Here is a 14,920-nt window from a genome sequence, read left to right on the forward strand (position 1 = left end):
TACAAAATGAGCGGCAAGAATAGCGGAACCTTCGGTTCAAGTGGGGATGAAGAGCAACATGGGCAATGTACCGTCCAAAGAGATGTACGTATGCAACAACTGGGCCTCATTTTCCTTATGTATTTCGTAAATATTTCGACGATTCTCGCATATCTACCACAAGTTTGTATTTGTGGATAAACTCATGCGCATATATTTTTTTCTGTGCAAATCAGAAAAGCTGTCAGGCGAAATGAAGGCATCACCTACATGAGCGCATAAGTATGCGTATCTACATATGTATGTGAATACAATAAAATTCGATACTGCAAAATAAAGGTAACAGCTTTTTAGCACAGCCAAATTAATTTAGTGCATTAAGATTATAATTGAGAGGCCAGTTTTTGTCTTTTCGCACAGACGGCTACTAAATTAACGATATGCTGTTACACTTGTTTGCGTAATTCAATTTGCATTTCTTCTGTTGAATAGAATTTATCAGCTGAGCTCTAATTTATCAATGTCCACAAGCAAATATTCAGCCCGAACAATAAGTGGCAGAAACACAGCCAAATTTACAGTGCGCAGAGTTGCATTCCAGTTTCAACTCGATTTCAATTCGATTGGGAATTAATGTACAATTTTTATTTTGTATGATAAATCGATCTAAATGTTTGCTTTAATCGAGTAAAGACCGGTTAATTGATCAATTAGCTCCTGTGCGAAAAGGCTTTAAGGATATGTGATTTGTAGTTGTTGGTATTTTCAGTTCGATATCATTAAAATAAATTTTTCTATGGCAGTTAAGGCCATTTTTTAAATGTCTGCAAACCAGACAATAAGAAAATGTCACTAACAGTACTATCAACTTGCAGAAAAATTTACCAATTCGAAAAGCACGCGAAGAGTAAATTAAAAATTCAGCTTTCATTTCATTCTTTGATCGCAGAGTATACCATCGAAAATGTCTAGCTTTAGGAAAACGTTAAATTCTAAACACGCTGAATTTTCAAACAGTGAAATGTAAAGCTTTAATTATAAATCTACTCAAAATATAATATTTAGACTTAAGCCTAAGGCGAAACACTTGTGGAAAGTTAAGTGAAATATGCCTAATTCATATTTTATATAAATACTGCTCCCACATTTTTTACATGTATTGAGGCACGGCTCACCTTAAGATATTTTAGGTTTCGCCTTTTTAAGTCCACACTTATTTACATTTCATTTCAGAATATTTCTCATTAATTTACCGCTCCCCGTGCCACTATATTGTATATTTATAACTTCGTTTCGAAAAAAAAAATGTTCCTTTAAATTATTAAATGCAGCAAAGCAAAGCCCGAAGCCGCTCTCACCCCATTGCCTATTAAACGCCACCCGCTGCTCAAAACGATGTTCCATGCCCCGCCTTATTTCTTTCGACTCTCACACTTTTAGTGACGTTTTTGAAGGCGTAAACGATGCGTAGCAATTGCCGGTTGTCACACAGCGATTTCCGTTAGAAGACTCTCACTGTTCTTTAGCTTAAAGAAAAAGTAGCCGAAAATCACTGAGGGGGGCAGAGTAAACAGGCAATTGGAGGCAAAAGCGCGCTGCGTACAAATTTAATCAAAATATGAAAGAACACATTTTTGAGGCGAGTTTAGCATGCATGAAAAGTGTGGCTGAAAGCGCTTAAATACTACATCATGCAGCAACGATAAAAATTTAATGGTTTCGGTGTGTATTTTATTTTTAATTATTCGGCAGAAAAAAAAGAATGAAATCCCCAACTTAAACCGAAGTAACTGAATTATACACAAAACATGATCCATCACAACGCACCTGGAGCCGCCAACAGCGGTGGCGGTAGCACTCTGTTATAACACAATATTATTATATTTAGTATGTGTGCGCGTGTGTTATACGTTTTATTATTTCTGCGCGTTGGCGCGACTATTGTTATCAGCGCGCCAAAACATTGGTGTATGAATAATATGCCACATCCACACACATACATGGATCCCGTCTATGTGCAACAGCTAGAACCTTCCTTTCATTATGTCACTTGCACAAGTTTCTTTTGTTTTGCTGTGGTTTTTGTCTTAACTTTCTACTTTGTTGCATTCTGAAGTTCTTCCGTATTGCTTTCGCTTTTGTATGCCACGGAAAACAATGGCATCCAGAAACTTATAATTCTCGTGAGTGTGTAAGCTATAGAAATATTACAGGCATTATTATATTAAAGCGTTTGTGTGTTTTGTGTAGGAAACTTAATTTTTGCTACTAACAGGAGGGAAAAAATTTGAAGGAAATTAAATATATTTACCAAATAAAAAGCATATGGCATTATAAGAAGTATTAGGTAAATAAAGCAATAGAAATAAAATCGATAGAGACTACATTTTATTATAGATTACATCACCCAATATAATACAGTCTTAAAATGTAAGTCTGAAAAATACTTTTACACATTGAAAGCCAATTGAAAGTAACAAATAAGTGTCACGAACTTTTTCTTAAGAAAAAAATTGTCTTATAGCCTTTTCAGAATAAGGGTCACACCTAATGTTAAATTAAAAATCGACTTTTATTTCATATAACATGCTAACATAATTTCACAAAATGGCGACTAACTACAAAAAAAAAAAATTAAAAAGTGTACCACTTGACTGTTTCGATGCTGAAAAGCACATAGATCAAAAAAATGCGTTGATCAGCGCTCCAAATAATACTGGCAAAAGGCAAACTGCTCCCCTTGGTACTCGTAGTAGTTGAACACCCATCAAAAGCGCGTTTCAAGTTTCAGTTCCGGCCATACCTGTTAGGACGCCTGGTCAACAAATACATCTCCGAAGTGAAAAATCATTTTGGGACAGATTTTTGAGTTGTTAAAATTAGAAAATAAAAACAAGAATCGATCTTTTTTTTTTTTTTTTTTTTTTTTTTTTTTTTTTTTTTTTTTTTTTTTTTTTTTTTTTTTTTTTTTTTTTTTTTTTTTTTTTTTTCTGAATGAAGGATGTTTATTTTTTTCCTTTCCCTTCATCCAGTAACAATACTTATCCGTGTTGGAACAAAATATTTTTGGCTTTTTGATATTAGTNCATACCTGTTAGGACGCCTGGTCAACAAATACATCTCCGAAGTGAAAAATCATTTTGGGACAGATTTTTGAGTTGTTAAAATTAGAAAATAAAAAAAAAAAAAAAACATTTTTTTTTTTTTTTTTTTTTTTTTTTTTTTTGAACACAATTTCTCGAGAAGTTATGAAGCGTTTTTTTCATATTTCATAGTCACTGAATGAAGGATGTTTATTTTTTTCCTTTCCCTTCATCCAGTAACAATACTTATCCGTGTTGGAACAAAATATTTTTGGCTTTTTGATATTAGTTGAACCTTTAACGAATTATGCTGTCCACGGCAAGAACATTTTTTTTAATTAAAATTAAAAAAATTTAAATTTAATTTAAAAAAATCAGCTTTATCGGGACGAGTCAAACAAACGCATTTCATACCCAAAATATCTATCAAAATCTCTCGAACTGACTATCGAAAGATGTCGAGCTCTCTGACCTTCACCTGCCGATTTTCAAGCACCAAATTCTTCACTTTTATTCTTTGTTCGAAATTTGTTTTTTTTTTTTTCACTGTAAAAATCGCAAGGTACTATTGAGGTATACCGACTTAAGCAGCTGCTGTAAACAAAGTAGTTAATATTTCGCGCTCGCATTTGGCAAAGTAATTACGTATTTTTAAAGTATTATTTACCCGGGAATTTAACTACAATTTCCGGGTGATTTTCTGTCCCAATATACAAACATATATAACACATATGTTGTGCGAACTTTTGACATTTGTATGATCTTTTTAGAGATTTTTTCAAGTAATGGTCAAAGGAATAAATTTTTTAATAATAATTTCGATATTTCAAGACACTCTGAAGTGTAGATTTTTTTTCAAAACAAATTTTTCTCTTTGGTTAATCGCCTTTATGTGAAAAATCAAAACTTCGAGCATTATCGCTACTCATATAGTGTTCAAATAACTTTGTTGGATTTTAAAACTTTTTTCGGATGTCTTCTAATATTTGAATCTCGTTCAATAGAATATCAAAACACACAAATGTGTTAAATTTCATTCGGATATCTCAAAAACTAACAAAGAAATTCTCATAATTCCCAAACCGCTCTTAGACCCATATTCTTTGAGACAAAGTTGTTCAGTATGATCTGTAGATTTTCCGCATATGGAAATTTTCCGTTTCTTTGGCTGCCTGTAAATCAGCCCGCTCTAAAACATATACATATATGTATATATTCCACCGATAGTTACGTACAGGAAATGTATATTTCATACTCATACATCCAAATTTTCAATGCGACAGCACATTTGGCGAGCAATAGTCTTCGCCGAAGCCTGTGTACTATGTACTATATGTTAGACAGCGTCTACTATGACGAACGTCAAGGCCTTTCTGCAAACAGTCTGTCAAATTTCGTTTTCAACAAGTAAAAGAATTCTACTTTATATTGCACAATAAAAATATTGTGTTAAATTTTATACATTATATGTCATCACCTAAAATGCAAAATATGGTAACATTACTTTTTAAAGTTTACAGGCGATACAATAAAATCCACTCTTATTGAAACGAAATTTGAGTTATGGTTATGAAATGGTTATACATTGCTTATATCTGACAGCAGAAACTGGAAATTTTATGCTTTATAAACTTATGTTATATGATGTAATGAATCGTAGGCAATAATTACAAAAACAAAAAAAATATATACTAAAAACTCTATTCCCCAATGTCTTCTCTTCAAAATCCCTCATTTGGCAGATAATTATATTTTATTTTTGTCTATTTACTCAATTCCATCCAACCTCGACATTCACTTATGTTTTCCACAAGTCCGTCAATAGCTTGCCTCCCTCGTCCAAGGGCTCTATCACAGAAAAGTTTAATTTATTTGTGGTTGAAGTTTTGTGGGCGGACATTTGTTTGACGTGGTGACAGCTGGTGTTGCTTTAATAGGAAATGAGTGGTGAGGAATCTGATTAGACCACGGTTTGAATACATATTTATTTGCTGTATGTATTTTATGAAGGGAGAGTATAATCGTAAAGTTTAAAGTACAAATGATAGAAATACTCCGCAGTGAAATATTTTTCATTGAAGTAGTGTTTGAAAAGATTTTATTTGAATTTTTTTAACTACTGTATTTTTACTACTATTTTTTAAAATGAAGCAGTAGGCGGTCTTCGTATTTTTTTTTTTCTGAAATTAAAAATATTACATAAAGACTTATATATCCGAGTACTTGAGACAAAAGATTATTTACGAAAGCATAGTTCATTACTTAGTTATTTGAAAATAATTCAAACAGAAATGTTTTACTTCATGTGCGATAAAACTGAAATTTTCCAAAGATTATTTCTTTTTTTACGACACAAACAATATTTTTCCTTCATATTACATTTCAAATGCGTGATTAATACGCACATTCCTTGCTTTCAGACTTCATAAATACATCCCCACACAAACAAAAAATTATACATTACAGTCTGGCTCTCACCGAACCCAGGCACTAAAAATGACCCTTAGTAATAACTTATCATATGTTTCGAATATATAGCATGTAAATAAAATGCTGGTCGCCTTTATCTGTTAAGGTCTGCTAAGAATTTAAAAACTATTTAGAAAGATAGTATTTGTAAAGTAAAATTTCTGAACAAGTTGAAATTGTTTCTTTGTGCACATGTTATCAGGGTTAACCAATGCTTGTATGCCCGCTAATATGTTTTTTGATCTCAGACAGCAGGTAGTCGACGCTCACAAATCAGGATATGTTCACATGAAGACTTCTTTTGTTGCCCAAACTAGTTTGTATGTTGTATGAAAATAAGTATGTAAATCTCCATCATGTAATAACAAAAAAGTTTTAGAAAATTATGGATTAAAATACAAAATTAGCTAATCAAATATATTTTTGTGTACCGCGTTCTTGAAGCAAACAAGAAATTGAGTATTTCAAATTAAAACTGTCTGACTTAAGTTGTCGAACTCTTGTCGCTCGTGAGCGCCACCAAAAGAGAATTTGACTATAATGAGCGTCAGAAAGAGTCCTCGTCTGAACACAGTTTAGCATACAGCGTTATGTAATTGCTGTCCTGCTCTGGCGACAAATGTTGAAGGGCACGGACAACCGTTTACTTTTATCTCTTGATGTAATGAGGGTGTTACAGATTATGCAGGTAAGTACCATGTAGTAAATAAATATGCGATTTGGCATGAAAAGTGTTTGTGTGACATATAAGAGGTTTCTTACTAAATTCTTATGAAGTTGAATAATAACATTTTTAGTATAAAATATTTGAAAAAGTCTAAATTTTTACTGAAACTACATATTTATTTTTGCTTAAACCTCTACACACTATCTGGTATAAACACTGGAGATATACGACTGCAACGAAATATACTGACCATTACCAAAAGAATTTTTCGACTACCCAATATTTCGAATGTAGTTGAGATGAGTCATTGAGTCGCATAATTTTTCCTACCGGGTTATTCATCTAATAACCACTCTCACACTCATAAGTCCAAACGCAAGTATAACCTGACACCAAAAAAATTTTTTTCGTGATAATTCCGTAAGAAGCTGTACTTGATTGCATTAGAAACAAAAAGCAATTCTTTTTTTTTTATATTTTGACTCTTGGAAATACGCCGATAAACAAAATCTTCAAATAAAACAAATCTAATGCTTTGTGTGTTCATAATCCTTACTTGGAACAAAGCAAACATATTTTATTACCGCATTAAAAAAAAAATCATTTAAAGAGTGCGTATTAATCACTTCTCAGAAAAAAATCACCAGTATTTTTTAAGTAGCTTAAGAAATTCCATACTTTTTCATAAATATATTTCATACAAATATTGCAAGAAAAATAATCTCCATTTCTTTTATTTATGCATTAGTCAATCCTTTAACGGCTTTATCAGTTTTGAGTAAATAAAAAAGTTCGAAATAATTTGAGACTTGCAAATTAGCCTTGAAGTAGACTCTTGAGAAGCGAAAAGAATTTCAAAACAACGACTGATATCAACTACTCTGTCATCAAATAGACGAGTTTAGAAACAAAATTTCATAGTTTTTCTTAAGGGTCTCCAGTAATCCCGAGTTTGAACTTATATACCACATTTTTAAAAACGAAATGTCTCAGTTTTTCATCATGATGTCCAGTATCTCAATTTTGAGATTTCATCATATCACTTAAAACATAAGTGTTAGACCCACTTTAAACCAAATTCGACTGCTAGAAAAATATTAACCTTAAGTCATTTTGTTCCACCAAATTCTGAAGAGAAAGAGGAAGAGAATCTAATATCTATCGACCACCCAGAAACATTCAAAACCCTTATAAAAAGACAACAATGAGTTTAAATCAAAACAAAAACAATATTTTATACAAATTTATCAATTTATTTTTATGTTTTTTAACAACTAATTATTATTATGGCAAATTACGAACCAACTAAAGCTTAAATATTAAACAGAGACAGTTCACACGTACATACACAAATGTGCGCCGACCACACATCCATCCCTCAGCACATGTCCACATGACCGCTGTCCGAGCTCGTACTATTCTTATCATATCTACAACACGGCTCGGTTTTCCCTGCAAAAAGTATGACACAATAACAAGCATTTAATGAATATGCAATGAATCTTTAAAGATAAATTCACCAAAACGACTCCCGCTCACCTTCCACATTCAAAGAGCCATGCTGGTGGCGCCACAACTTTACGAACAACACGGCCAAAGCGCACATCATCACGACCACTCCTACAACTACAAAGAAAGTAGCCGTCCAACCACCATCCGCGCCGCGTGCATTTGTGAGCCCATCTTGTTCGGTGGCTGCCATCATACAAATAGGGCCCACCTCCACACCATTCACCGGTGCCGGTTGGTGGCGTATGAAGCCGTCAGCGCATGAGCAACTGCCAACCAATTTGCATGTAGTATCACCGATGCAGGGCTGAAGTGTACAATTCGTCTCCTCCTCGTTGCTAGGAAAGAGTACAATATCGTCATCATCACCATCATCACTAACTGTGTTGTTGTATACTGGATTACCAGTGATGGTATTTTCGTCGGCGAAAGTCATCAACTCAGTTTCGGTCGTATCAAATTCGTTTATATTCAGCGCAGTTACACTATTCACAGTCCCCTCACCGTTGTCGCTGCGCTCAGTGCTGTTTGCCGTTTCTATGCACTCGCTCACCACACCACAATCCACCAATGGCACACACTCACCGGTCGCCGAATCCTTGGCGTAACCCGCATCGCAACCACACTGGTTCAATGCTATGCAACGGCCGTTTAGACAATCGGAAGCACAAGTGGGTATGCAGCCGCCCGCATGGGCGCGATAGCCCGGCGCGCACTCGCACAGCTCTGGCGCCACGCACTTGCCACCGTAGGGGCAACCGGACGCGCAGCGCGGTTCGCAGTAGTGTGTGCCATTCAGCGCCGACTTGACAGCGTCGTAGCCACGTCGGCACTGGCACATTTTGGGTGCACGACAGAACGCGTTGAGCGGACACGCGGGCTCGCAAACGGGCAGACATGTCTTATTGGCAGCCATCGCGTAGCCTTCGCAGCAAACGTTCTTTAGTCGCTGATGCGGCACCTTTACCATATCGACGTAGTGCTCTACCTGTGTTTTACTCCTCTTAAACCATTTAAATACACCGCTTGGCTTAACCTCCACTTCACGGGTCTTGTATACTGCCTTCTCCTCATAGTAAGTGACATTACGCAGGCAATAGTAGTCCTTATTCTCTAGCGCAAGTGAACTTTCGTCCACCGAACCGCTGTTGGCCTCCTCATTGGCACCGGATTCACTACTTAGACACAACGTCGTCAGTTGGATCAACAAAAAGATCGATAAGATGACCTTATTTGCGTAGCGTGACATAATTTGTGCGCTGCGAGCCCTCGGAATTTATTTTTTATTTATATATGTATGAATAGTAGGTGACAGAGCTGGCCTTTGTAATGCTTACAATTTTATTTATTATTCAGTTAGTTTAATTTCGTTATTAATTGTATTTATAACAAACACTCGGCTAAATGATTCGCAGCACTCCTTTGCGTATCGAGCACTCAAACCAAACTGATCGTCAATTAATTCAATTCTGTGCTGGTATCCTCAGCTCTGGCCTGTGCGAGTTCTGCTTATCGGCGGTGTTGTTTATGCTGCAGCACAGTAGTCGCCCAAGTGACTGTCATTTCTTTATTATTCGCTACACACGATTCTACACAATCAAGCACGTTCCGAGATGTGTCATGAGCCTTATAGGAAATTTTACCATGATTTTCTGGTGATTGGAGTTCAGATAAAATGTAGTTCTCTTGGCGATGTCAAATTTAAAAATTTCCAATTAACCACAAATAAATGTAAATTTACTGCTTTAATCTCTAATCTGCCATTAAATTACTTGATTTCAAGGATGTGGAGAGGTGTTGTGCTCAAAACTAAATTCCAGCACGCTTCACAACTGATTTGCTCAAACTAAATTCCAACATGCTTCATAACTTTGGATTTTAATAAATTATATCAGTTATTCATAATACATATGCACCAGCAATGATTGGTGAAATTCGAGACCTCTCAATCGCTAAGCAATCAAAATAACACCTGATTTATTAAAGCAACTGCAGTTCTTATGATGTGGTAGCGCTTGATAACTCCGTAATATAACTCTAAATAATAAAGGGTTTGCCAAGTTAACGTAAAATTTGAGGTTGGCGCCATTTATGTAATAGAATGTTGACAATACTAAAAAGGAAAACATATCTAGAGCTGACAGTGCTGGAACAACTCATCTTCATTATTGAACATATTTCAAATTTCATCAAACAATTTTTTTGCTAAGTTTTCGACCAAAAGCATCTAAAGCATGATGATATAATTTTGTGCTGGAGGCATAATTGGCCCACACTTTTTTGAAAATGAGGCTGATCAATCGGTGCTTATTAGCGGTGCTTGATATCGCGACATGGTAACCCAGCTCTTTATAATACTCTCCGATGAACTCTTATCATATATCAAGCAACAAAATATTTTAGTATTTAAGGGGTTACATGGGTTTAAGGGTTTCAAAAAATTGATCTTTCGAATATTGTCCTAGCTTTTCAAGTTGATCCGAGTAATAGTTTCGGAGATACAGCCTTGAGAACTTGTACACCGTCCTTCTCCACGTTTTTCTCGAAACTGTGTTATTGAAGTTGGTTGACAAGATTTCTCGAAAACTAAACAGAAATTTTACACAGGTCTTTGAGATACAATTCTTATAGACTCAGATGAGGGATATTTTTTCCGATTGCAACTATATGAAAAAATGTCGTTTCACTGAAATTTTAATTGTTTCGTAAAAATGTCTGCCAAAAATACAATTCTCAGTTTTTTTTCTCCGTCCAAGTTCTAGGTTAATTTCCTAACTAAAACACGTATTTTTTCACTTTAGATGATCTTATAAGGAATTATCCTACCAACACGGGGAAATTTTTTTTTTAAAGTTTCAAAACTTCTTTGTTAGTAGTGTAATTTTCCAACAATAAAAATTCTAAAAAAATATTTCATTTTTTATATGAGAAAAAAAATTGTTGAAAAAGGCTGTGTTTTACCCGAGGAAACTCATATAACCCCTTCGAAGTGCATAATTTAAAAAAATATAATTCAGCTACGAAGAATAGAGCATGGAAGTATTCCTATAAGACCGCTGTGGGTGTGAACAGCATCAATTGATAAATCAGCAACAACAACATTGTGGCATATCAGGATTTATGCACAGAAACTAGCCGCGAACTAAATTAGTAGGTTTGTTAGATAAGGAATTAAGTCCGTATAGGGTAATGCATGTATAACTATATGGAGGGTTTTTATCAGCAAGGAAACTCATATGACAAAAGAGTTCTCTATTCGAAGGCTGGGGACTAATCTTACTCTATTGTGGTCTCATAGGCGTTGATGCATTCTATTCAAAACTGAAAACTTATTGCTTTTGCTGCCTTTCATTTTTTCTGATAATATGCAATAGTTTTTTTTATTTGTTTTTGTTTTAATTTAATCATTAGAAAGTGTATAGATTTACTGTATTATTTTAAATTTTTGTTGTTGACTTTAAGTATGCGTCATACGAACCGTAAACACTTGGCGCCTGCCTTGCTATCGTTATCGCCCGGAACAGCACTAAAATACAATTACATTGGGAAGTGATTCATACGAACTTTGCACACAAATTAAATAACAATACACATACATATGTACATATATGTATATGTGTACGATGTGTATGTATCTATTAAAAGTTGTTTTTATGTCTCCATAAACGAAGTTAATGAATATGCTGAGATTATTTATTCACTGCCAGATATGCAATAATACGGAAGTACACACATGTACTTACAAACACACGTACATATACATATGTACAAAAGTAAAAGAATATTATCTTAAATGCAGCGAGCTATAAATATCATGAGGGTAGGCAGCCTCATGGCACTTCCGAATTTTCATATGCTCATATTTTTGTTTTCATTTTATATACAAAAGAAGTGAAATTAATATTAATTGAAACTATTGAATTTTCTCTTCGTTAGTACTAATATCAATGTAACCATTAGACACACTTATTGCATTCTCGTTCTCCATTATCTTCAATGCACTCATATGTATATATGTCATCTAGACACCATGCAGGCTGCTAAAGTCACCACCAATAAAACATTTTGTGCATTGTGTCTTTCTTCAACTGTAGATTTCTTATCGGAACTACATATGTGTCAGCATGTGAGACTCGCTGCTTAGATTTAATGCAATCGGGTAGTTTATGAATGAAAGTAAGCGGTCTTCAGTAAGCGATCGATAAGCAAAGAGTGATTGTTTATTTTTCACTCAAATTTTTTCGCAGAGTTCATAAAATATTTTTCTAAATCGTTTTAATAATTGTAGAAGTTTATTTACATATTCATGACTGAAATTAACTCTGACTGGTCCATTCGAACGAGTATAAAAAAGGCTGTACTAATCCAGGAATTTTATCAAAGGTAGTTATATTGACTGTAAGTTGGATCAGGTACCTGTAAATAGGCATGAATACACGAATAGACTGCTAGGCCGCTTGTCCTTTGGGATGTCCTGACTATACTCCCAACAAAATTGGCGAATATTCAACGGGTTGATCTCATCATCTCAACTATGGCACTGGCTTTTTTACCGATTGCGAGGAGGACTGCTGGAAGAATATACTGTAGGGAACTTTCAAGTAGCTTCAGTTTCAAGCTCCAGCTCCAGGCTTCCTGAACACTGGAGCGTCATCCCAGCTACCATAAAGGTAGTAGTAGATCTACTGCTCTATCCTTCACAGTGTGTTTTTTTATCCACTCAGCTGGCCATATTCGTCTTGAAAACGCTGACTATGCCTTTAAGATAAGTGAAGGATATCCTTCCTTGATCTTAAATGATCATATATATGTACATATCTTTGTAATAGAATATTTTGTATAAACAAATATATCAATTTGTCATGCAACACGATGAAAGCACATTTCCGTCTTACAAGTATTATGCTTTCTCTTTAATGTCAGTTTAGGAGGTAACCCTAAATTTTACTCGGCCGAATTTTAAATTGGTTTTAAATATCTGTGGTCGCAAATATCTTGTTGAAATTAAAGAGAAAAAGGAATGAAACAAAATATTTTATTCATACATTTAAATGCTGTGATGGGACTAAGTAAATTATTAGAAAGCATAGCAGCAGTACGCAAGTGTCAGCCAAACTAGGAAACGCGTAAAGTATAAATTCCAGAACCTAAACGGCGGCAAGAAAATGGCACACCGTTTTGCGAATCATATGGTGCCGAGCTGTCAAATTTAAGGTATTGGCAACAATAACAATATGAGAAGCATGCAGCTGGGGAAACTGTGTGGTAAACTTTCTCAAGCGCTTACTATGAACCCAGTCTTGGCCGGATTTGCACGGACACACAAACAGTCACGCCCACAAGAGATTGCGGCATACTCTCAGGGCATTAAAGTCATTATGAGAATCGGTGAAATGGGCGAACCAGTCAACACACGCATGCACAAACACCACGCGTACACACTTCGGCAGTAGTAAAGGCAACAATAACAACAACAACAAGGTAGTTAAGCGTCAAGCCTTAGTAAACGCACTCCACAAAAGACCATTAATTTTCCGAAATCTTTTAAATTAATCATTTCTCGTAATAAAATTAAATTTGTACAAAAGCAACAACAACAATAGCAATAATCCCGGACATATTAGCAAAAATAATGGCGCAAGTAGTTAAGCGTTTAATATGTAATGTTATGTCTGTCTCTTATACACATCTAAAGACCATTAATTTTCCGAAATCTTTTAAATTAATCATTTCTCGTAATAAAATTAAATTTGTACAAAAGCAACAACAACAATAGCAATAATCCCGGACATATTAGCAAAAATAATGGCGCAAGTAGTTAAGCGTTTAATATGTAATGTTATGTCGTGCAGCAAGTAGAAAAGTGCGTCACTGGTGGAAAACGAAATCTTGGCAGGAGTGGTGCTGGTTGCGATGCGGGGTGAGCAGACAAGCATTGGGAAGGCAGCTGAATACCAAAGTGCGTTAAGTTCGCTTTAAATCAGCGATTATAAATTCATGCCTACGGTAGTAAGTGATATGGCACGAAGGTACAAAATACCCTTTCGAGCGCATTACGTGTGATAATGCTGAGTAGGAGACATTTGCTTAGCCTGTGGAATTAATTGAAGGCACCTTATCCTCACCGAAAGGTTTTCTGAAAACGTTTTCCAGTAAAAAAGCATCATATAAACTATTTTTGTTTAATTTTTAAAAGTTTCTAAGGTAGATGCGCTCTTACTATAGCAGACAGAAATGCAGGATACACCTTTTTGATGAGTTCAGTAGATATAAGATCGAAGTATAAAATCGAATTTGGTGAAACGACAACAAATTTGAAAAAATGTGTTTTTTGAAGAACAATTTCAAATAAATTAAGGCTGAATGGAAGGATTCCGCTCTCGAGCTACTGCTTAGGGACAGTATAATTAAGTAGTAGTAGTAGTAGTAGTAGTAGTAGTAGTTTTCAAAGCATATTCAAAGTAGAGGGTTGTATTGTAAGTCGATGTGTAGAGTTAAACCTCCAATGCAACTATCGCAATGAAAGATTTTTTCGTATGAGGTCAAATCACTATTGGTGCAGGAGTACGACTAGTTTATCAGATCGAAACCAAAACCTTATTTGGGTGTCATTCCTAGTTGTTTAACATGGGTCTAGCCAATTCTTGTTCAAATTTCCGGTTCTGCGACTTGGAGTATGAAATACTGGAACAACTGCTAATCAATGCCCCGCTGTCTGTATGTGCAAGATAAAGGCCATTGGAATTTATCAATTTGTCGGGGATAGTTGAGACATTGTGACTAAGGGGAGGACACATTAGACACTAGGTTGCGGTGGAGTCCTTATTTACTTATCGAATCTTATCTACATATAATAATCAGATACACACAAAAATTTATGAAAAGTTCAATTTTCAGGTAATTATTTGTTATTCCCAAATAGCAAACAAAACTGTTTTTACTGCTGCAGTAATTGCTGCTGATTGATAAAAAATTATAAAAGAATGTGAATTTATAAGGTCTTGCCTATGACCCAAAAAAAAAAACAAAAAAAAACGACAAAAGACGACAATATTCCACACAAGAATTCGAATATGATCGGATAGCGCAAAAAAAATTTTTTTTTTTTTTTTTTTTTTTTTTTTTTTTTTTTTTTTTTTTTTTTTTTTTTTTTTATTTTTTTTTTTTTTTTTTAAATTCTTCTTTGTTTACAAACCCTTTAGTGTCGCCGTGT

The 14,920-nt window shown here is 34.8% G+C and overlaps 2 protein-coding genes across 2 annotated transcripts in view; both read right to left on the reverse strand.

Annotated features, from left to right (window-relative positions):
- LOC108972606 overlaps positions 1-14,920 on the reverse strand; it is a 201,163-nt gene that overhangs the window by 182,257 nt on the left and 3,986 nt on the right. The window lies entirely within an intron of this gene.
- Positions 7,429-9,220, reverse strand: LOC108972608 (multiple epidermal growth factor-like domains protein 11). Its single transcript, XM_018939253.1, has 2 exons — positions 7,738-9,220; positions 7,429-7,650 (listed from the first exon to the last, which is right to left on the reverse strand). The coding sequence occupies exons 1-2, from the start codon at positions 8,954-8,956 to the stop codon at positions 7,577-7,579; spliced, it is 1,293 nt and encodes a 430-aa protein (XP_018794798.1). The 5' UTR covers positions 8,957-9,220; the 3' UTR covers positions 7,429-7,576.

This window comes from Bactrocera latifrons, unplaced genomic scaffold (assembly GCF_001853355.1).
Source record: "Bactrocera latifrons isolate USDA-ARS-PBARC rearing strain unplaced genomic scaffold, ASM185335v1 scaffold_41, whole genome shotgun sequence".
Lineage (NCBI taxonomy): Eukaryota > Metazoa > Arthropoda > Insecta > Diptera > Tephritidae > Bactrocera > Bactrocera latifrons.